General features: G+C 34.1%; 2 protein-coding genes across 2 annotated transcripts; one reads left to right on the plus strand and one right to left on the minus strand.

The window, feature by feature from the left end:
• Positions 1–12,592: 12,592 nt before the first annotated feature.
• On the minus strand, positions 12,593–16,912 carry LOC119642788. Its single transcript, XM_038042059.1, has 8 exons — positions 16,773–16,912; positions 16,592–16,680; positions 16,310–16,434; positions 16,124–16,246; positions 15,553–16,061; positions 15,399–15,488; positions 15,171–15,340; positions 12,593–14,652 (listed from the first exon to the last, which is right to left on the minus strand). The coding sequence occupies exons 3-8, from the start codon at positions 16,344–16,346 to the stop codon at positions 12,771–12,773; spliced, it is 2,811 nt and encodes a 936-aa protein (XP_037897987.1). The 5' UTR covers positions 16,347–16,434; positions 16,592–16,680; positions 16,773–16,912; the 3' UTR covers positions 12,593–12,770.
• Positions 16,913–18,287: 1,375 nt separating this feature from the next.
• LOC119642744 (gastrula zinc finger protein xFG20-1) lies at positions 18,288–23,356 on the plus strand. Its single transcript, XM_038042011.1, has 7 exons — positions 18,288–18,754; positions 19,576–19,801; positions 19,860–20,248; positions 20,316–21,234; positions 21,737–21,940; positions 22,003–22,328; positions 22,393–23,356. The coding sequence occupies exons 2-7, from the start codon at positions 19,631–19,633 to the stop codon at positions 23,273–23,275; spliced, it is 2,892 nt and encodes a 963-aa protein (XP_037897939.1). The 5' UTR covers positions 18,288–18,754; positions 19,576–19,630; the 3' UTR covers positions 23,276–23,356.
• Positions 23,357–23,372: the final 16 nt, after the last annotated feature.

A 23,372-nucleotide genomic window follows, 5' to 3' on the forward strand; every position in this document is an offset into this window, starting at 1 on the left:
TAATGAAAGTAAGAAAAAAGGTTTTTAAACCGCCACCCAAAGTTGAATCGCGTGTAGTATGTTTAGAGCCACAAAATCCACCGCCACCAGTAAATTTTACAGAGTGGGATGGTTTAACACGCGTAGCCTTTCTGCGTGAGAATAAAACTCTAGCGGCCGCCTTTCAAAATAATTCAGTTATGTAAATGTTGGAAAGAAATCACATGTTGCGTTTACAGCTGAGGAATACGCCTCATTGGCAGCATCTGGAGCATATGTGTGGACATATAAAAGGCAGCATGTTCGCTAATTCCACCATCACGTATGCCTTTAAATTTTTTACCGTTTTTACCACTCACTTTCAAAATTCATGGCTGAGCTTTTGGTCTACATTATATCACAATTATTCCGAATTTCTTGCGCCTAACTTCTTCAAGAAAGTTCCGATTATATTCCGATCCTGCACCGAATTTTGGCATAGCTTCTTCCATACCTTTAAATTATTTTCCCGTTCCAATTTTACTGTTCGCCATTGTGCGAAGTCGACGTGGCATTAAAAGGCATATGATGCTTTTTTCGCAAGTACATTAGCCGTTTCCGAGCTGTCAGCAGTGCTACCGCTGGTTTAAACCTTTCAAGAAAAAAGCCGTTACGTATTTTTTTACATTTCTTTATTTAGAGACGCAAGTGGGATTTTTTAGAACTATTGATTTGTGTGTGATTAGTAGATTATTGAATGAAAATATTCAATTTTGAAGCGGGAAAATTCATCTGTATATAGATTAACCTACCGAAAAAATCGAACGTAGTTTTCTAGAAAACATTGTTTTAAGAAGACTGAAACACTTTCGAGTGAAAACAAGTAAGAAAATAATAGACAAAACATCGACAAAAAAAGGAAAGAACTAAGCTTTCTTACTTTACAATGTTTTCAGAATAAAAGTAGAAATTATATATGAATATTTGAAAAAAGGAGAAGAGGTTTAATAAAGTAATAAAATAACCAAAGAAAACAATTTTAAAGGAAGAAAAGGAGAAAAGGAAGAGGATCTCTCATGAGTTAAAAATTAAGAAGCAATACATATATTCAATTTTTTGTTTTTTCGTTGTGATTTTTTCTTTTTTTTTGTGTTCCCCGTGATAACAACTAAAACAACATCAGCCCGTCTCCGTATGGAGACTGGGTCTAATCTTATAACTACTGATGGAGACTGTTTTGAAGATTTTTACATGAACGCCACTGGGCAAGAGATCGAGAATGGGTGAGAATAATATTCTTTTTTCTGCTAACGGAGAAGCTAACGCAAACGTTTTAATTGCGCCTAGTAAACAGGCTATCGACAAGCCCTCTGATTTGGGTGCCACAACCGCCCCAGATCTCGAGATCAATTTGTACGATTGCCTTTCGAACTGCAATTTCGTCGTTTTTGTCGAAACGTGCGCAGACGAAGAAGGGAATCGAATCAATATTAACTCCAATTTCTATTTTTATGATTACTTGAAGGATTTCAATATGTACGGCTTAAAAAAATTGGAAGTTGTCAGCAGGGGCAGAGCCAAACTGCCTTTCAGCCCTGCTGCCAATGCCAACAATTTTGTTATGAATAATGAATTTACTAAAAAGAATTTAAAGGCGTACATACCGAGGACTTTCACTGAGAGATTTGGAGTCATTGGAAACATCCCATGTACATATAGTGTCGATGATATAATTAAAAACGCCATATCCGATATTCCCATTAAGTCCGCTGTCCGTTTTCAAAGAAGAAATCCCAACAACAAAGACGAGTGGATTCCCACAACCAGCATCAAAATTGGCTTCAAAGGGAGAGCCCTCCCTAAGTCAATAAAATTTAACTATTGTAATCTGCCGGTCGAATACTTTGTACCCACTTTAAAGCAGTGCTTTAAGTGTGGCAGATACGGTCACGTATCTAAATTCTGCAAAGCTAAGTAGAGCAGGTGCCTTAACTGTGGAAATTCTCCGAAGTGTGTAAATTGTGAGGCCATGAAGTGCTTGTCCTGTGGCTCAGGTGAGCACAACGCTCTCAACAAGTGTTGCCGTAATAGGGAAATTGAATCAAACATCAACAGGATAATGGCGATTAAAAATCTTTCGTATAAAGAGGTCAAAGAGAATTTTTCCGCAAATTATTTCGAATGTCTCGATGACATCACTTATGACGACAATTTCCCTCCACTGGGGAACATGCCTGCATTTCGACCAAGGATGATAATCAAAACGCCAACAAAATCTTAATCAAAAATAAATATAATGCTGTCGTCAAAAGGAAATCGGTTCCATCCAAATCTCCTCTCAGTTCACCCACCAAGCCTTCTACCAATACATCCCCCAAGTCGTCTGGAACAAGCCTTCTTGGACCGAAAATTTCAAACAACTATTTGCGGTCTTCAGAACTTGAAAGATTAATTCTCGCGATTCAAGAAAGTATCCGTCCGATGATCCCTCACAATCTTATTAAAGAATTTGAAGAAAAAATGTCTGTCGAGGAAATCCGCTGGGGTTCTTTCTAAAGTTTCAACATGATATCCTTTTTACAATATAATATTCAATGTGTCCGACGAAACCTATCTTTTCTGGATTTTTACTTAAACTCAAACAAGATTGATTTCTGCATCTTAAGTGAAGGTTTTCTGAAAGATGAAAATTGTTTCGAAGTTAAAGTTTCGAATTATGCCTCAGCCATCAAATGCCAAAATGATGGCTATGGCTGTGTTAGTATATTAGTTAAGAAAGGTGTGAATTTCAGACGTGTTCCCTATAACTCTGCTGTTGACATTATCATCATCAAAACCATGAACATGAAACCGAATCTTTTCATAGCATCGTGTTACTTTCCACCCAGCCTCGATGTGCAAACCTTTCGTGATGAGATTCAGAGATTGTGTGACTTTCTTGACGGTGAACAAAATGTGATTCTAGCTGGAGATTTCAATGCAAGACATTGCTTGTATGGCGATCAAGTCTCGACCAACAAAGGCAAAATCCTTGTAAATGCCATCAATTCCAGCAGTTTCAGTGTCTTAAATAATGGCAATACTACCTTTCACTGTAACCGGAGTGGTCGCACGGCGGGCAGTGTCTTGGATCTAACTTTCTCGAATTCAACTATTTTATCTTTCAACTGGAACACGTCCAACGTTTCCATTGGCAAAAGTCAGCGCTCTCCCATTTTATTCCACAGTTGTAACAATCCCGTTAAGAAAACAGAAAATTTCATTTCACGCAACTTCCTTATGGACCGTCTGTCTAAAGTTGATCTTCCTTCTGATTTATCATCAATACAAACATTTAAACGAAGAATATTAAAAAAAAAAAAAAATATTATAAAGGTATTATTTATGTATATTTATGTGTTGTGTTATTATTATTATTATTATTTTAATTTTAGACTAATGAATTGAATTCTTAGACTAAAAAAAAAGACATTGAGCACTAGCAACACAGGCTATCGGCTCATGTGTTGTGTTACTTTGTAGTGTACTTTGCAAAATAAAGCAAAGTTTTCATCACATTTTTATTTCCAGCTTCAACTTCAACTTTATAATTGACTTGTAAGTGAATTTTATAGCTTAATATATGCAATTTTTTGCCTATGAAAGCTTTATTTTTCTCCATTTCGTCCAAAGTAGCTTTTCAGTGCATGCCATTTTATTTTGGTGCATTGCTGAATTATTGAATGTGAATTGAATGTGAGACTACCAACAACAATAGTTGTACACCTAATTTTTTCTTAATTCGGTTACGTTATTTTCATCCTTTTTACGTTTTGATCTTTAAAGAAATGATTGTTGCAGCATTGTTGGGATATTTTTATTTATATGAAACGACTTTTAATTCTTCTAATTGTTTACAACATGCTTTTCACTTACTCCCGTTTTTGAGATGCTGCAAAAGGTAAATTTGATTCGTTGCCATTATGGGATCAGCGCGTTCACAATAACTAAGGCAGAAAATGGAAATTTTGGCAAAACTCTTCTTAATGCATTTGAAATTCGTGGTAAAAAATTGGCGAGTTTTTAAATTTTTTTCCCCTAACAGTAAATGAAAAGTTGCTGGGCCTGAAGAAACATTTCAGTTTTAAGAAAAGAAGTCGATCAAGAGGCATAAATTCCTTAATTAAGGATCCTACGGGCCACAAAGGTTTGTTTAGCAATATTTCCATACATTCAGTCGGAATTAGCACTTTAAAAGATGAGATAGCTCTAGGTTGACATAAAACCAATTTGAAAATGTTTATGCCTTTGACAGAGAGGGTTTTCGCAAGTTTTTATGTCACTCACAGAGGTGTCATCCGCCAGTTTTGACACGAATACTGCCTTTCAACAGACTGCCAACAACAGACTTCATCTTTAGCAGAAACAATAGGGATTATAGATACCACACATGCAAAAGCAGTTTTTGCCCAGCATGGCAACCAGCAGACCCCGCCGAAGCGAGGACATTCCTTCAGCACAGCTAGGGCGAGGAAGACTTCCCTTTTCATTTGAAACTTTTTTATTATTATTAGCGGCCTCGCGATCGCACAACCAGAAAATTACGATCCATGCAGATTCAGAGACCGCTTTTGTTCGACGTGGCGTCACGTCGAAAAGTACTAGACGTAAAAGAGAAAGATGTCACGCTCAATAACAATTCCTAAATGGATAACACAAGACAAGTGAAATTAGTAAATATGTGTATATGATCAATTAAAAACTAAAAAATATACGATATTAATCGTTGAGCTGTCGGTGCTATTGCTGGGGTCATACAAAGAAGGGGATATTCACATATCTGTGGAGAGAAATTATCCGAATTTCTTATCCATGTCGACAATAGAACGCCAGGTCTCTAAAAATTTACTAAAACTAGTCAGGAGACGTCCAAGGGGAGATGAATGCATATTTTTTATACATTTATATATACAAGATTATATATTATATTTCAAGCACTTGTATGAATATATGGAAAGAATTAACATCAAATTTTTCAAAATAGGGGAAAATCGAATGCCACGCCTATAAAAATTGTATAAAACTATTCAGGAGACGTACAAAACTTAATCTTGTTGTAGTTGTTTTGATAATGCGTTGCGTTTCAGACTAGAAAAGCGTGATTGACCATTCCTTACTTATTTACATCTTATCATACCATGGCTGAAAGATAGTTTGCATTTAATTATTCAATTCCTTTAGTAGATGCGGCATATGAAAGCTTACATTAGTAACAGTTAAAATGGACATTTATACGCGCGAACAGCTAGCTCACTTTCCAATCATACGTTTTTTAATTTTATGATTTTATGACACATATCTTTCACTTGTTGAGAGAATTCGTCAGGTCTTCCATTCCTAAGACTTTAATAAAGCCTATTCATTCAATTTTTGAAAAAATTTTAAATATTAAAAAAAAACTTTTTTACTTCTTATTTGACGATCTTATTTTATCCGCGGTCTTCTGACCGATTGCATGAAAGAGAGAAAGAAATGCACGTCGGCAAAATTTCTGTTAATTTGCAGAAACCGTTATCAGCTTTCATTGCATATGTGAAAACACATAGTTATTAAAAAAAAATAGCAGAATTGAAAAGCATTGCCATCCTAAATACTTCTTTTGACAGTGGTACGGAGATGAAACAAAATGTGAAAATGAAAAAATTTGTACTTATTTTAATTTTTTTTTTTTTTTAGGATTCTAATTTCTCAGGAGTACCGACATCTGTTATATACGCTTGCGAAATATAATTGAATTTATAGATAAATCAAAATCGGTCGTAGAGTTTTACCGTGCCTATTGCGACCTAGAGCTTGAACACAAATTTATATGGGCAGTCATTGGACGGACGGGCTGGCAGATAGACGGACAAAAGTACAAACGGACAGACGGAAAGGCGAAGAGAACGGCTTATTTGTAATTTTTCCGTCCATCACCATAGGATGATGCGTTTGCAAGAGGGAAACTTGAGAGTATACATTGCTGATCAGCATCTAATTATAAATCAATTTATGTACGTCCGGCTGGCTGTCTGCCCATTTATTTAATCTTTGTTTGTCTCTTGGCCACAAAAATGAAGCTGGCAGAAGCATTGGGAATTATTGGGCAGAGGCTGGTATTGAAAATGGCGCATATCGATCGAAGGACACGCCTACAATGTGACGTTAAAAATTGCGTTCCTTGTTCAATATTCATAAAAATGATTAAAAATGAATGAGTGCGTTCATTAATTAACTAAAATATGTTATTTGGTTTGGGTTAAATGTCCAGCACACTTATATTCTAATATGTTCTAATATATAGTCATACCGGGCAAATGCGTCAAGCTCTTTTAGATTAGAAATGAATGTTCTTATGTAATTTCGTGACAAAAACTAATTTTAACTTTCTTAGTTGCTCTCAAAATCAAATGTCTGAAATATGGGTGACCACAGTTAAATATGGTCGACACAAAAGATTTTGATAGCGAGACTATGGTCCCTAGAAGGTGGCAAGTGTCTTTCTCTCGCCCTCGCATCCCTCGCATCCCGAAAAGTAGGTTTTCATCAGGAGATGCCCAATTTCTTCGAGACTGTCTGTGTAATCTCCACTCGGCTTCTTTACGGTGCATACTCCATTGCTGTGGTCTTTAGCTAGAAATTTTTGGAGTCGCACTGCTTCAGGGAGACTATTTAAGTCTTCACAATGCCGCCTCCAGGAAGCCCATTTCGACCGCCTCAGGTCGGCGTTACATGTGGTGAGGGTTTGCTTGTACGTACTCAAATCTCCGAACTTTTAAGTCCTGATGAACAATTTCTTGGCTTGGGATTGGATGCTGAAGTCTCTGATTCTACCAAGGCATTTTCCTCGCAGACATTTTGGTCTTTAGATGGCAGCTTTCGTGGTAGTCCTCTTGCAATTTTAGACAGAGCGTCTGCGCTTCAAGTTCAATGGCATCCGCACTGTTGGGAAGGTGCGGAGACCACACAGGGACCATACAGCCAGAATTATCACTATAACATCAAGAACCTTCTGGCAGATTGAAATCCTTCAACGCTATGACTATACAAGCGGGTTTAGACTTTTCGGCAAAGTCAAAAATGAGAGCTGCATGATCCTCATAAATGGAGATATCCGCATTTGGGTGAATACAGGAGCAAGTTGCCAATAAATGGTAATAAATTGAACGTCACGAGAAGTAGGCAATTCAATGAATAGGCCGGGACTGCAGCAGATATTACAATTAAAACATGATACCCAGCAACACCGAACAGGCACAGGAATCGGTTCTAATTTGAAAAGCTTCGTAATATTGGCAATTTTAACGATTCTAATGACATTTGCGGTACATTGCGCATGGATAATGCCTACTCAAGTCCTTTAATTGTTTTAGGGTTGCACAATAATCATGATGGGTAAGAAAAATTTATAAAAGGTGAACATTTCTGTTTTCATATAAAATTAATTTTCACACGTTTTCTCATATAAGGTCTCGCAACATATTAGATGATTTCCGTGAAGCTTTTGGCTGTCACAGAATACTGCAGACGATGCCCGAGTTATGTCTTGGTGAGATTATGGTTATCAGATTGCCGATATGGCCAATCGTATTACTTTTGTCGACAATAATACTTGGAATAATGGGCATATAGCTTTGGTCGGAAAAGCTATGTCTTCATTTTTTTTTGATTTTTTTAAATTTTTGAATTAATATTTCTGAGAATAAGCGCATACAAATTTGCCACCAACTGAGAGTAAGCGTCTATGATTCTCAATAATTCCAAACATTTGAGAATAAGCGTCCATATTTGTTTCCAATTTTTTTTTTTTAGAATTTCAATATGAATTCTTGGTGAAAAGGAAAACGCAATAATAACTGTGAACTTATATTCTTATGCAGGTATAAAGAAATTACTAACCAATATTGAAGTTTTCGTAACAATTTTATTTATAAAAAATACAAGTACTCAAAAAATGTAAATATTCGATAATAACAATATTTAACTCATATTTTCGATTTCCCTGCTAAGCTGGGACAATTTTGGGCTGTGAAGTAAGTCCAAATGTTATCTAATTTGTATTGAGTGTCTCTTGCCTAAATATATCTCAACTCGTCATGTGATAAAATCGCTACTAGAATGCAATCGTCATCGGTATGATCTTGATTAGCCGCCCATTCGATGTGACGCATTAAATCTTTAAGTCGGCAATGTTTGTATGTCTTCTACCGAGGAAAAAGCCTATGAAATAATGACAACGCTGGACGTCGATTATGTTTTAGTTGTATTCGGTGGTGTTATCGGTTATTCTGGTGACGATATAAATAAATTTTTATGGATGGTACGAATAGCAGAAGGTGAAAATCCCATACAAATGTTACACTGTTATAAATATTTATTTGTCGCCTTCGAAAATATTTATACCAAATCAAAAAGCATATCCATGAAACGTTAACTTTTCCTGCGTTTCAATCGTAGAAAGTATCCTAGAGTCATGAAACCTTCCTTTAATGTAACATCATCTGAAAAGCCAATGCGACTAGCACCGCTTCTGTATTCTTCAAACGCATGTTATTGCTAACTGAAATTGCGCAATTTCGACCATTGACATCGGACCTATGAATCGGAGTGTTAATTAACATGAAAGAAATAGATAACAGGGACACATTTCAAAAAATAGGTCTGCGACCTAAAAGTACAAAATAAGCGAAGATAAATAATGTTAAAATCAAGCCAAACTAAATTCCCCAATTCACTCCATGAAAGTCAACTCTAATCGCATGGCCACATACCAAATTACATTGGAAGAATCGACATTTTCTCATTTTCCACATTTTTAAGAAATTATTTAAACTTTTAGAAGGTTGTAAAGCGAAACTTAATAACCTGCACATCCACGGCACCCCAGTTTCATTTTTTCACAGTAGCTAAGAAAACTTTCGCCTTATCATTCTCATTTGTGACATATGTATTTAGAAATTTTTTCTTTTCAAATATTAATTAATTTACATAAACATATGTTTTGTTTACAATATTTTGCCAAAAAAATCTCGAAAAGTTCTATTTTAACTATATTTTGATTTAAATACCTCCGAGACTTCATTTAAGAGAATTCTGTTAATGGCTGACAGAGCTCTGTCAATGTTCTTTGGTTTGTATCTTTGCTAATTATATTTAAATATAACTTCACACCCTTAACTCATCTTGCTGTGTAAGTCGGTCTTTCTCTTGCGGGTCATATATTTAAATCATTTAAAATAAACAAATTTTATAGCAAAGAAATGAAATCATTTTTCAATAAATTTGATTTCAATAAATATAATTTAATTACTAAAGTGAATAAATAACATTAATGTATTGAATAAAGAAGGTGTGATGCAAAAAGTGAAATTCCAAAAAGCAAATATATTTTTTTTCGATAGCAAAACTTTTAACAATAAAACAGTTATATATACACTCTTATATATAAATTGTGATAAATAATAGAAGTAGCAAAAGTAGTAACAATTCTTCAGAATATAAACAAAAATTAGAATTTGAAATAACAACTACAAACGATGCGTTTAATATGACCAGTTTCCAAATTCGGGCTCAACATGTTCGTAACCGGAGAAGTCGCTGCAACATCTAAACGAACTGTGTTAGCTTTGGCAATAAATACAAATATTAAAGCCATCTTAAATGCTTCCAATGGAGAGTTTATTAGCGAAGAACTCTTGCTGTAAAGGAATGAAAAGTTACATCGAGAAATACCTTGTAAACATCACAACAAACTTTTCATTGGCCATTTTTGCTGCGTTAGCTTTTTGCTCAAATTTCCAAGAAGATTAGATAGGTGTAGTAAAGCCATCAGAAAGGAACACTACCAGCAATATTTAATACAATTGTAACAAAAAAAAGGGCGTGACATGCTGAAATTCATGATGTCAAGAGTGTTCCATTTGACGGAACACGGACTTACATAGCAAAACTCGCCCAGGGAATGTTTATAATATATATATATAACCTGCAATATCTTACTGTCCCCATTGTTGTCAGCAACCCCAATCCCTTTCCGATTAACATTGCTTGTCAAAAAACGCGATATTTTTCGAGATGGAATTCAAAAAATCACTGGGAGTTAAAACAAAATAGTAGCCAACGATGAACAATAGTTTTGTTAATCTATTTATAATTTGTCTTGACGTAAATGCATTTTTCATTGCAAAAAAACCGATTGAATTAATTTGTAATCCCAATGCGTAAATAAAATTTTATTAAGAATAATTATTCATACTCCACGCTATATTATGAATGGCAGCGGTGCTATATCTACGTTTATGTTTCGTAGTACGCTGCGATCTAGGCTTTCACCGTACCTAAAAATTATTATATTTCTAATGAAAGCAAATGTCTATTAAGCCAAGTGCGTGTGGAAACGTTTTATGCCGGTCACCGAAAGATAGGCCTATTAGTTTAGTAATATCGTTTCGTTGATTCGGTAGTAATAAACATTCATTGTGTGGCAAAAATGTTTATTCATTTTTTTCTTAAGGGTGAGTTCAATGGGAAACTTATGACGTCTTGTTGGCGCTGGAATTGGTTAGCTAAATGGTGGAGGAATGAAAACACGGAAGTCCTTCATTTTTGTTATAAGCTGTAATTTATCTCATTTCTATTTTCTACGTTGATGATCTCGAAATAGAAATAAAATTCTTGGCAATTTCGGACGGCTTCAGTTCGATCAAAGCTATGATTTCAAGTACGATTGAAATATTTGAGATATATTTTGTTATCCGAAGGCAGCGAGAATGTTTTCATGGTGCCAGATCAAATAAAAATGAAAGGATTTTGGATAAATTAATATTAAGCTTATTTTTATCAACAAAAGCTTGCCTTGTTTTTATGCCGAAAATTGAACTTTTCTCAAATATTAACAGATCACACAAAAATCAATATTTTTAAAATTCTTTCCTTGTCCTAGTAGCTATTGGCTTTCAAATTTTTTTTCAATTTTTTTTTCAGTCGAACTTCTTTGGATTATTTCTTAAAAAATCCGCCTGAGTAGCCAAAGGCGAGGAATCTCGACTAGCAAGTGCAACGAATTCTCTGGTCGTACAACGAATTCTCTGGTTGTGTTGACATATTTTTTCTTTTGTTTATAACAGACTTTTTTACACAATTTTTAATGAAATTTTCAAAGTTGCTTTTTTTTTCTTATAAAATGCCAAAAAATAATAATAATATATCCGCCTGAGTAGTCAATGGTCGTGGGTTCGAATCTCAAGTGCGGTAGAGTTTTTAATAAAAGTCGATAGCCTTAGATGCTAGTGCTTTTAAGAGTTTAGTCTTAGAATTTATTTCTCTGACGAAATTAATAATAATAATAATATTTCTTAGAAAAATATAACTGATTCCAACTTTTTTGGTTTCAATCGAACTTCTTCGGTTTTGTTTCTTATAAAAATATAGCCGATTTCAACTGTTTTTGGTTTCAATAGAACGTTTGTGTAGTGTTTCCATGCGTTGCGTATGAAGTAATGTGTCGTAAGCCCCTTGACGATACAGGAGTAAGCGTTTATAGAAATCGTTTGAAGGAGCAGCTACATGACATACTATGTCCACGTTTCATAATGGAGAAATCCCTACAAAATTTACAGCAAGAACGTCTTCGTTGTCTCAACAAAAACATCATTATAACTCGCCGATACAGGTACATTTGTTATAGTTGTAATCTTCCAATTATTGGAAAATCCATTAAAAATTAATGTAAATATGATTGCTTCACTTGACGTACCTTATGTACCTTTATATTACCGAGATTTCTATAGTACTGGTTGTTTTTCTTTAGCCTATTCCATTCCAAAGAGTGTTTTCATTGTTTCACTGAGTACACTTATGCTATTGTGAATGTTTGGTATACACAAATCTGCTCCTGAACGTTTTTCATCATATTTTCATCATATCAATTGCGAGGCGCACTAGCTTTGTCATGTGCTTGTAACGCGCAGATTAGCTAGGTCGGTATTCTTGAACCTTTAACTGATTTGGTTTGGTTGGTACGCCTTTCTGCAGGTGTATTTTAAGATACAAAACCTCCACAAGAAAAAAAAACTTACCTCAATCGCTTGTATTCACATTATTACTTGGAATACTTGTTTTTTTTTGCTTTGGCTTATGCGTTTTTAAATTCAAATATATGTCAGATAAGGAGGTAAAATGTTCATTGAAACTTCTTTTCTTTCGTTAACATTAAAAGAGGTTCCAAGCGGTGGTTTGACATTAAAATATTCTTTGAATTATAGACTTTTAAATTTACAAACTAATTGGTAAAGATGTTTTCGGGTTTTTTCGAACTCCTTCTAAAATCAGAGCAAATTTGTTGGCTGATCAACTGGATCATAATTAACAAAATATTTCAAAATCTTTACATCTTCGTAGGAGTCTTAGTTGGATAACAGCCAATACGCAGTTTTCTCACTTCTTTTATAATGAAACTTTTCTCATTTTTTTACTTGATTTAAACAGTTTTATTTTGGATATGTATTAGATATAAATTTTAAACTTTTCCAAATGTCATCAACCATTTTTAAAAGTAACATTAATTTTTATAAACACATATAAACAAGTAAATTTTGAAAGTATCCTTTATAACGTTATTTATAAAAAAATTATATTTTATTTGTCCTTGGTTTTCCTGTTCATTTATAACAGAAGAATCGAAAATGAAGACGAAAAAACGATAAGATGTTCGTTCGTCTATTGACGAAAGGTTTACGGTCGCAGAAATCAAGGTAGAAAGCCCAATAAAAAAAATGTAACTTTACATAAAAAAACTACAAATCACTTATGCTATAAAAACCTTTGCAATTTTGACATTTTATTTTTTTTGGCTCGTCGGGGCGATTCGTTGGTAGAAGAGTCCAATATGTGCTTATCAAAATTTCGTCACGTTTACGTCGAAGATATTCAAAATTTAAGTTCTCCTTATATTTACTATGGCAATGTTTAAATATATGGAATAGTACCGATTCCGTTGTCAAAATCATTTTAAGCTTATCTTCTATGCGTTTAGCATAAGTTTCAATAAAAGACTTGGTTAAATTGAGAAGGAACCGCACAGTTTCCTCAGATAAATTTGAGCAAAGATATTCTATTAACTCATTCAATTTAGGTGAATCGATAATGTGCTTGTCAAAAGATGGCCCAAATTCGCTAAGGGAAAGCATTGCACCATTTTCTTGAATAGTGAAAGAATTTACGTTTTCAAAGTCAGCACTGCGATGCTCAGTTGGTGATGTGTTGTCCGGTGTGGATTCAAATTGTAACATATTGGAGCCATTTTGACGATCAGTTTCAACTGCATTCAACTCGTTACTCAACAATATGTCATATCTTCCCAATGATGCAATTCCTGTATTTGCAGTACCATTTAGTTTTAACTGCTTTTTAGACTTGAATAGATCTTGCAGATTTTGTCGGTCAGGTATCTCATTAATATTTTGATAATTCTTTTTGATTATGAAATACCAGCGAACGTTTGTTATAACTTCGTCAATTTTATTGTGATCATACTCAATATCCTCGTTGATATTCATATACCAATATTTAAATATTTGAAAGAGAATCGATTCTGTAGTGACAATTACTCTTAGTTCGAAATTCTTCAGATACTCGCTTGAATGGTCAATGAATCTCTTGGTCAAGTCAAACAGAAAACGTACAGTTTTCTCGGAAAAGTTCGAACAAAGAAAGTCTGTGATACGATTTAATTCATTTCGATTGAGAATGTTGATTAGAAATCCTAGCCCGAAATCTTTAAAGAAAATGGGTGCACCATTTTCTGCGGGCAATTCTTCATTTGGCATTGATAGCATAAGCGCATTCTCTGCAGAGGTTTGAATTTCGGCTGATTGAGCCTTTTTAGTTGTGATGGAATCGGAAAATTTCTTATCTGACTTAGAGGGCTTGAACGAATTTTTTACAACAGGTTGAAATTCAATAGATTGAGCTATTCTGCTCCATTTGATCAACCCGTCGAGATGCTCTAAAATTTCATCAGATATAGAGACCAAATAACAAAAATCTTGATCTTCTCCTAATTTGCCATAACAATATTTTAGTATACGAAAAAGAATGGATTCTGTACTGATATCTTTTTGGAAAACCATATCACGACACTCATGTAATCTTTCAATAAAAGTCTTTGACAAATTCATTAGGAAACGCATAATGTCTTCAGGAAATTTTGAGGCAATAAACTCTGTTAATTTACACCATTCTTCCCAATCGTAGATATTTTTGCAAAACTGATAGCCGAACCCTTTAATGTGAACTTTTGAACCATTCGCTAATAGAAGAAAAACGTTATGATTCAGAACCGGAACCGGGTCATGTGACATAATTGAGTTTGTATTTGTTGTTGTCGACGTAACTTTTGGTTTTGGTTTTATTACAGATGTAGATACATTGGGCCCATTTTTATCGTTAATACTCTGTCGTTGAGCAAGTGCATTGACGGTAACGTTATTCTTCAACACGGTATTCTTCACTTTCGGTGCGACTGTTTTATTTTGATTTAACTGCTTATCAATTTTAAACAGATTATTGAGAAATTGCCGATCGGGTATATCGTTAATATGACGTATAATATCAATTTTGCCTTGAGTATTACCGCGTATTCGGACGGTTTCGTTTAAATATTTATCAAATATTTTTCTGAAATTATCATAGAAATCATTAAAAGTTGATGAAATCAAAATTGAAAAATCTTGTTCGGTTTGGGTTAAATGTTCATTCAGCACTTATATTCCAATATATGGCGGTATAAGAAAATGTTGCGCCTAATTTATTGCATCGGGTGCTTGACATGCATTGATTACCGAAATTTGATTCGGATGAATATAAATGTCAATCTTAACAGCCAAAATTTTTTAAAATAATCTTAAAATTCCACATCATGTTCATTTAGGAACATTTTTTAAAAACGTTTTCGGACGCTGGCACTATTAGTTTTAAGCGAAAACAAACGGACGGATCTATTTAAAATCTCACATTATACGCTACGAGATTTCTTTTATAGTGATGAGAAAAACAAAAGTACCTACGATTGTAGATATGTGAGCAAAATTTAAAATATTGATAAATGAAAATTATTATATATAAGCGCTGGAATCAACATTCCAGTTATTGTATATCTTTTACTATTTAACTGATTTATAGGACTCGTTAATTACCTTTGACGTTTATAAAGTGAGTAACGGTACTTCTCAATATGTCCATTACGAGCGTTTTCCGCGATGCTAGAAGCCATTTGAAAATTATAAACAGAATGCGTAAACAGCACCAAAGACGCTGCCATTTGAACGACATCCAATTTGGAGATATCATCACCATCCCGGTATTTCTAAAAAAAAAATATATTATCCTATCTCTTTTAAATGTTTTGCTTTCGTTATGCTTACCAAAATTATATCTAGTATACCCATTCCCAGACCACTTCCTGATAGTACAATTGACGTAACATTCATACCATTAATCAGCATTTCAAGACCCTTTCGTACGAACAGAAGACGGTTTGCTATCAACTGCCTTAAATAAATTATCTTAAGTACTTACAGTTGTCACTTTGCCAGCTGTTGCCATGTTTGTCATACATTTTGTCGCTTCTAACGATGTTATCCCAACCACACCGGATGCAATACCAAGCCAACTACGACGTGCGTCCCGATCTATTATGTCTATAGATTGTTCATGATTGCTTCGATCGACTAAATTTGTAGCAGATAAAAATACTGACGTTGTCCCCATCGTATAAGCGAAGCAATTGACTGCAGTGACGATTGGTGGTGATATAGGCAAAACTGAAACTGCCAGTGATACACACGAAGTTGCAATCGTCGTGGCTTTTTGAACCGTGTCCCATAACATAACTTTAGATTTCCCATTTGGAGTTGTATAACTTCTTAATACAACCTCATCATTTTCAAAATTATATACACCACGATTTGGTGCCACCATGATTCCCGGTGGTAAAACATTCTCATTAATATAAGATTCCCAGTTTTGATAAACACGTCCAATTTCATCAACGTAAATCATACAACAACCCATACTATCACCTTCCGCTGGAAAGGAAAGAATGATCAGTTGTTTCTCAATCACTTGAAGCATGCTAAATAGCACACACCAACACATTTTCGTATTCGAAATACGGGATGAATAGAAAATTCTATTGCTTTCTCTGGTTCTTTGTCGTTTGTAACAGCCACATAAAATATGTAAGAATATAAAGTGCCGTTATTGTACTTTCCTATAAGTATTTTCGACTGTTAAATAAAAGTCGTCCTCATATTTAATATTAAATCAATCTTACTTTGTTTCCAAACGTTTGTAAACAAATTTTCACGCATTCTTTCAACTACATGTTGGTCCTTTGATTGATCCGGTAGAAGTGCTTTGATTTTTTTCTCTAAAAGATTACTTTGCTCAGCTGAATAGCTGATGTGTGGATATATTTAGTTTAAAATACAAAGGTTAATACTATGTTGGACATTATAATCTATTATAATAGGCCTTAATGGCTTCGGGATTACGTAAGCGTCAATAAATGAATAAATAATACTTGATAACATGAACACATAGTATCGTAACTTACAAATTCTAAATAATTTGGTCGTTGAAACCAAGGGTCAAAGCAAGTTCCTGTTGCACTTCTATAATAGTTTTACGGTATGCCATGATTCTCTACAATTGATGAAGATTTCTTAAATTGATAAAATTTCGTAGCCCTATAACGTTTTATATTAATTTATTTATAGATAATTTATAAAATTTACTTAATTTGATTAATTTATCCAGTAATTTAATAAATGTAAAAATTCACTCCACGTTTACACAAGTAGCCACAGACAGTCAAAGCCGTTTACGATTGATTTCAATGCTGACGTTGTATATTACAGATGAACTATAAAATAAAAGTACGGGAATAACCGTTTTAAAAAGGCTCTATACATACTTTTTCACAGTGATGAAAAAGTGGGCAAAAGTGTTATCGATAACATAAAATTTAGCATTTATTTCAGTAATATATTAAGGGATTTGGACTCTTGCAATCACTCAATTTAGCGAATCCAAGCATATTTACAGCACGGTACGATATTTAAATATTGGTCTTCCCTCTTCTACTATTTTTTATTACTGTTTTCTAATAGTACGAAAATATTTACTAACATTTTAGTTAACGCTTTCTGAGTCCTCTTAACTACATCCTCCGAAGAAAACGTGAGGTCTTTGGGGAGGAATCAATATCCGAACTCTCCTCGTGGAGGATGTTTTTCCATAAAAAATATAAGAGGATAATAAATAAATATATGAAATAAGACATAAAATAAAATCGTATGCACTTCTATGTATACCGTACCGCATAATAACGTATAATATAGATAAATTTGCCCGAATAGCCGAATTCAATTGTCGTGGCGTAAATTTTAAATGCGGGAGAATTTTCAATAAAGCCGATAGTCTTTAAAAGCTAGTGCTTTAAGACTTTAATCCTAAAATTATTTCTCCGGTTAAATTAATAATAATAACTATAAATTTGATATAAGTCGTTTTTATTCCTTCTGCTACCTTTTTTTTTTATTTAACTTTTTTGTAACCACACAAAACAATACATTCCTACAGTAGACTTCACCAATATAGTTAAACAAAATAAACGAATTACTTAAACATCTTTCTGGATTGTATTTTGATCATAATTTATGCAAGTGCGCCGTTTCTGGATTGTATTTTGGTCATAATTTATGCAAGTGCCCCGTTTCTTGCTTTGACAAATATATTCTGAATTGAAGACAGATTGTCTTTATTGCTTGATTTTCATTCCTCATACTATAACATAGAGTATAAACCAAAATTTTAATTCATATAACATAAAAAACATTTAAATTACCAAAAATAAACTTTACTTTAACTTCTATATATAAAATCAATTGTACCTATTTCTTCTTCGTTGTTTTTCTCTTCTTCTTTTACGTGTATATATGAAATTATATGATTTATAAATTCCTAACAAAGTCTCGTAAAAAGGCACCCGGAAAACCGGAATAAAATATAATTGTGTCAGGGCTCTTACTAAAAAAAAGGCGTATTTCTCTTTGCTTCCTTACTTCAAAACCGAAGCACTTGTCAGAACGGGTAATATTTGGTTTTTATATATGCATGTTCTAGCTTTGAATGCATTTAACTTAAATTTCTAAGCTTTATAAGCACCCAAAGCTTTTATGTGGAAGACGCTTAGTTTGACGTTTTTATTACATATATATACATATGTATTTATACAACTTGACATCTCAATTGTGGCACAAATTGTATTAAAAAGCACAATAACCACAAATTAGTAAACAACACGGAAATTATAATTGATAATAAAGAGACACTTCCTTTGGAACTTTTAAAGGGTGCGGTTCTAAGCTCGCTATTTTGATTTTGTCGCCACTTTTCTCTTCACTTCCGTGCGTGATTTTCATTAAGGCAGTTGCAGTACATATCAGCACTTTTTAATTTTGCATGATAGCTTGTAAACTGTTTACTTAAAAAAAGTTATATATTTGGACTTTTATCTTCGTTTCTGCCCTAAAGATTTAATTATTTTCAATTTTGTAATGCCATCCGCAGGCTTCCTATCAGTACAACCGAGTTTGATCATATTTCCAAAACTGATTAACAAATAACAACACGTCGCGTTGATAATAAAATCAATCTGCCCTTATCAACCATCAATGAAACAATGCGGCGGCTTTAACCATATTCCTTATATTAGGTAAGTGAAGTGATCATAATTAAATAAGTTTTTTTAAAATCATTACAATGTATAAACACTTTTGCAGGTGAGTGCCTATACTGGTTCTTTCAGCGTTCGTCCTCGCCAATTCCTCCGCTTTTAGCATTAATGGATACAGAACTGCACAGCCCTTTTATTCCCTAAAACTATTTGAAAACTAATACAGTTATAGCAAGCATGATTGGAGGATCAAATTCATAACTGTATGTGATGCTGTATATTTTGAGACAACATCTCAATACCCTGAACGTAGAAACGTTCCCACTCTCCCCAATCGCCTTTAGAGACTTGTTTACAATCGATAATATATAAAAATATTTAAAATTCCAAACTTCCTTCAGGATTCCAACTGTGCTGCGCATCAACTTCCTTAAAGAATCTGCTCTACTTATACTCTAGAAATAGGGAAGAGTCTTATTGTAAATCAGAGTGTTTTTGTGTCCTTTGGGCGAGTGGACCCTTCCAGAATAATGTGTTAAACAAATTTACGCTGATTACTGAAGACGCTTACGCTTCTGCCTTGCTAAGTTACGGTTCAATATGAGTTTTTTTGCACTTGCTTCTTTGCATAATTTCATCCAATGACCATTTAAATTGAAAGATTTTTTCATAATAGCAACTAAAGCGTCAATTTCAAAAACCTTTGTAAGTCGGGACACTTTCTAAACAAAAAATTTCATATATGGCAAAACTTTTCATATCGATTACATGGAGCTTATTATATTTGGCTAAGTAAAAGCAAATCAATCAATTAATACACTTTAGCTTTGAATTCTATTATTTTTCTATTTACATTGCAGCGTTAATAAGCCTACTCTTTTAATTGATTTCAAACTATAAAATTGAGAAGAGGAAATGGAATCATTCTTATCGTGTATGCAACCAAAGGAAATTGATCATATATGCCGCACATGTGGTTTCGTACGAGCGAAACCTGGCCGCTATTCCTTACATGACTCTATACCTTTGAATACGGGCCCGCCAAAAACTTACGGGGAACTTCTAAGTAATTTATTAAAAAATAATGTACGTTTTCCCTCATTGATTGTGTATGTCATTAATTTTCTTTTAATTTTTCCGTTAGCTTGCTATGGAGACAGAAAATATTATGCCTCAACGGTTGTGTATCAAGTGTGCAAATTTATTAAAAAATGTTTACATCTTCATTTTGGAAGCGAGAAAATTACATGAAAAATATTCAAGTCAACAATGGTATTTAGAAAATGTTCTGAAGAATCAAGATTGTTTACAAGAAATACCAATTGATTTCCCAAAAGGATCACAAATAATAGTAGACATGAAGACGGAGCCGCAGCCCTCTACAAATCTGCTAAATTCTGAATACGTAGAAACCGGAGTAAAACTTGAAGAGTCGAATGCAAAGGTCAAAAAAGGAGAGGAAACTAAAAACGCTGATGAACACTCACTAAGCGACGTGATTGTAAAATTTGAATATAACGGGGAGGCGAAAAGGTATTGGTTGAGAAATTTGTTATTTAGCAAACTCTGATTTTTTGAAAATGCATCTACCGGTTGACAGCTCCCGAGTCGTAGGTGATAATATCAAGAAAAATATTGTGAATAATTCCCAACAAAGTGATGATAATCAAGAATGCCACTTAGCAATTGCTGATGGGGAAGATACTAAAGAAATTAACGGTAACAAGGGATCGATCCAGCGACACTTAGCTGTACGTTGCGATTTGTGTGATAAAATTTATATAAATTATAAGGCTTTTGCTACCCACAAAACATATGCCCATATGACTGATGAGAAAAAGTTACGTTGTGCTGTGTGTGGTTTTAAAACAAGTCGAATATCTTCCTTAAAAGTTCACCTGACCACTATACACGGACCCGAATGCGTGGAAAAGTATATTAAACCGAAAAACGATCGCGTAAAAAATTTTGGTTGCGATCTGTGCTCACGCAAGTACTGTCGTAAAGACGATCTACAAAAACACGTCAAGAAAAAACACGTTAATGGTTCGAGAGTAGAAAAACAAAAACTACGCGGAAATGTAGAAAAACGGAAAGATTTTCATTTATGTAACTTTTGCGGGCAATCGTTTACGACGTACAGCAGTTTGCAAATACACTCTAGGAAACATACCGGTGAACGACCCTTTAAATGTGATTTATGTGAAAAGGCATTTATGAGGCAGCAGGATATGAAATTGCATCGTGTCATACATAGCGATGAAAAGCCTCATCAATGTTTTGAATGTGGTAAATCGTTTAAAAGATCCGATAAACTTCGCGACCATATGCGGGTGCATTCGGAACTTCGTCCTCACAAATGTACAGAATGTCAGAAAACATTTAAATATGCATCTGTACTCAGGACTCACATGCATATACATACTGGACAAAGGCCATTTTCATGTAAAACTTGCGGTGAAAGATTCTCGCTGAGAACTTCACTCTACGGACATTGCTTCAAAAGCGGTCATATAAAATAAAGCTCTGTTAGTCCATATATACTTCTTTACGATATATCAAATCTGCGGCCTGGTGAGGCATTAGGTTTAGAAATATCATTTTCTTTTCAGAGGATTTTAGAGGAGCTTATGATGTAGTATCATTTTGTATGTATAAATAATTTGTCGATTTTTTTAAACTTATATAAAAAAAAACACAATTAACTAAAAGAATTATTTGCACTCGAATTTTAACACATAAAACTGTAATTTTTTTTCGGAACGTGTTAGAAAACACAAAGTTGAAGCATGATCGCTCTTACCTAATTATCGCAGTATTTTTTCGGAAAAATCAACCATAGAACAGTCAATTCTTAAGGTTTAAACTTTGACATTAGACGCAAGATTGAAAGCGCAATAGGGAACCCTAACGTTTTGCTTGCTATTACAAACTCAACGTATCACATAAAAAGAAGAAGAGAGATTTATTTACTATACCACTAAAAGATATTAATCGCTTTTAACTTTCGCATAAATAAATACACGCAATCTAAAGGGCAGGAACATGAATTTGGTGTGTGATATTTCCTATTCTGCAAAATTAAAAGATACATGTTGTCGAACATGTATAAAAACGTCATCAAGTTATCAATCCTTAGAACAGGTCATTAATAATGATACGGATCAAGCGAAAACTTACGGTGAATTAGTAAAGGATCTATTGCAAGTGGCAAGTGGAGTAGATGTAAGTGTCAGCTAAGAAAATTGCCGCATTATCTCTAATCAATATTGCTTACATTTGCTTAGCACGTCTCTACTTTAGAAGATCAACTGCCTCAAAAAATTTGCAAAAAATGTGCTAACTTACTGAGGAATGTTTACTTATTTATAGTAGAAGCTCGAAGGCGGCACGAAGAACTTTTACAATACCTTTGCGGTATTAAATCTGAGGATTGCTTACAAGAGGTGTCCATTGATTTGCCTAATCTAACGGAAATGCAAATAAAGTCAGAACCTGAAATAATAGAAACAACGGCATCTTCTTTAGAAGATAAGAGCGAGCAAAATTGCATATCATTGAAACCTGAGCTAAACCATGACAGTGTTCACGAAACAAAAGAACATAGCTTAGTGTACTAAATTTTAAAGAAAGAACTTTAACTATATATTAGTATTATTAATGGGGTTATTTTACAGGGATTGCGGTCCGGAGAACTTGCATAGTGATGCCAGTGACATCTCGTCAGTTGCTGAAGACGATTTAATGGATTTTAATTTATCTCCAAAATCATTGGCAGTACGCTGCGATATCTGTGATAAAGTGTATAAAAATGCGATAGCTTTGACCGCTCATAAAACTTTTAGTCATATGCCTGAAGAAAAAAAAATTCCTTGCGCTTTGTGCAATTTCAAAACTAGTCGTACATCAGCCTTTAAAGTTCATTTAAGGACTATACACGGCCCAGAAACGGTTGACAAATACTTCAAGCCACGTAGAGTATGTAAAGGAAGTTTTTGCTGTACCATGTGTCCTAAACGATATAGTCGAAAAAATGATTTGCAGAGGCATATTAAAAAGACGCATGTTAATGGCGAGAATTCAGTAAGGAAAGCGGCTAAATCTGGCCAGAAATCGAAACAGAAATACCGCCAGTCTTATCTTTGCACGTTTTGTGGCCAATCGTTTGCTGAGAAATACTATTTGAGTATTCATGCTCGTACTCATATTGGTGACAGTCCATTTAAGTGCGAATTCTGCGAAAAGTCCTTTAAACGTTCCGATAGTTTACGATATCATATGGTCACACACAGTGATGAAAAGCCACACACTTGTTCAGAATGTGGCAAATCATTCAAACGCAAAGATAAATTACGCACGCATATGCGCGTTCATTCAGAATTACGCCCTTACAAATGCAGCGAATGCGAAAAGACTTTCAAGTACTCCTCCGTGCTAAAAACTCATATGCATATCCATACCGGTCAGACTCCATTTTCATGTAAAATTTGTGGCGAAAATTTTTCATTGCGAACTTCCTTGAATATACATTGTGCGAAGAACGGGCACTTTGAAATTTAAAAATTATACAAATTTTTCAGTTTTTTTCAATTATTAACATTGTTCAACAGCATCAGAAAATTGGCATCACACTTAGGGGTAAGAAAGACTTTGCCAT

The sequence above is a fragment of the Glossina fuscipes genome, unplaced genomic scaffold (genome assembly GCF_014805625.2).
Source record: "Glossina fuscipes isolate IAEA_lab_2018 unplaced genomic scaffold, Yale_Gfus_2 257, whole genome shotgun sequence".
NCBI classification, from domain to species: Eukaryota; Metazoa; Arthropoda; class Insecta; order Diptera; family Glossinidae; genus Glossina; species Glossina fuscipes.

Excerpts from the sequence above, each read along its gene's own strand:
- LOC119642744 (XM_038042011.1), top strand. The coding sequence starts at position 19,631 with ATGGAATCATTCTTATCGTGTATGCAACCAAAGGAAATTGATCATATA. Across the intron at positions 21,941-22,002 it reads AAGTGGCAAGTGGAGTAGAT|CACGTCTCTACTTTAGAAGA; the intron begins GTAAGTGTCAGC and ends ACATTTGCTTAG. Across the intron at positions 22,329-22,392 it reads ACAAAAGAACATAGCTTAGT|GGATTGCGGTCCGGAGAACT; the intron begins GTACTAAATTTT and ends GTTATTTTACAG.
- LOC119642788 (XM_038042059.1), bottom strand. The coding sequence starts at position 16,346 with ATGCGTGAAAATTTGTTTACAAACGTTTGGAAACAAA. Across the intron at positions 16,062-16,123 it reads TCGAATACGAAAATGTGTTG|CGGAAGGTGATAGTATGGGT; the intron begins GTGTGTGCTATT and ends TTTCCTTTCCAG. Across the intron at positions 15,341-15,398 it reads GTATACTAGATATAATTTTG|AAATACCGGGATGGTGATGA; the intron begins GTAAGCATAACG and ends TTTTTTTTTTAG.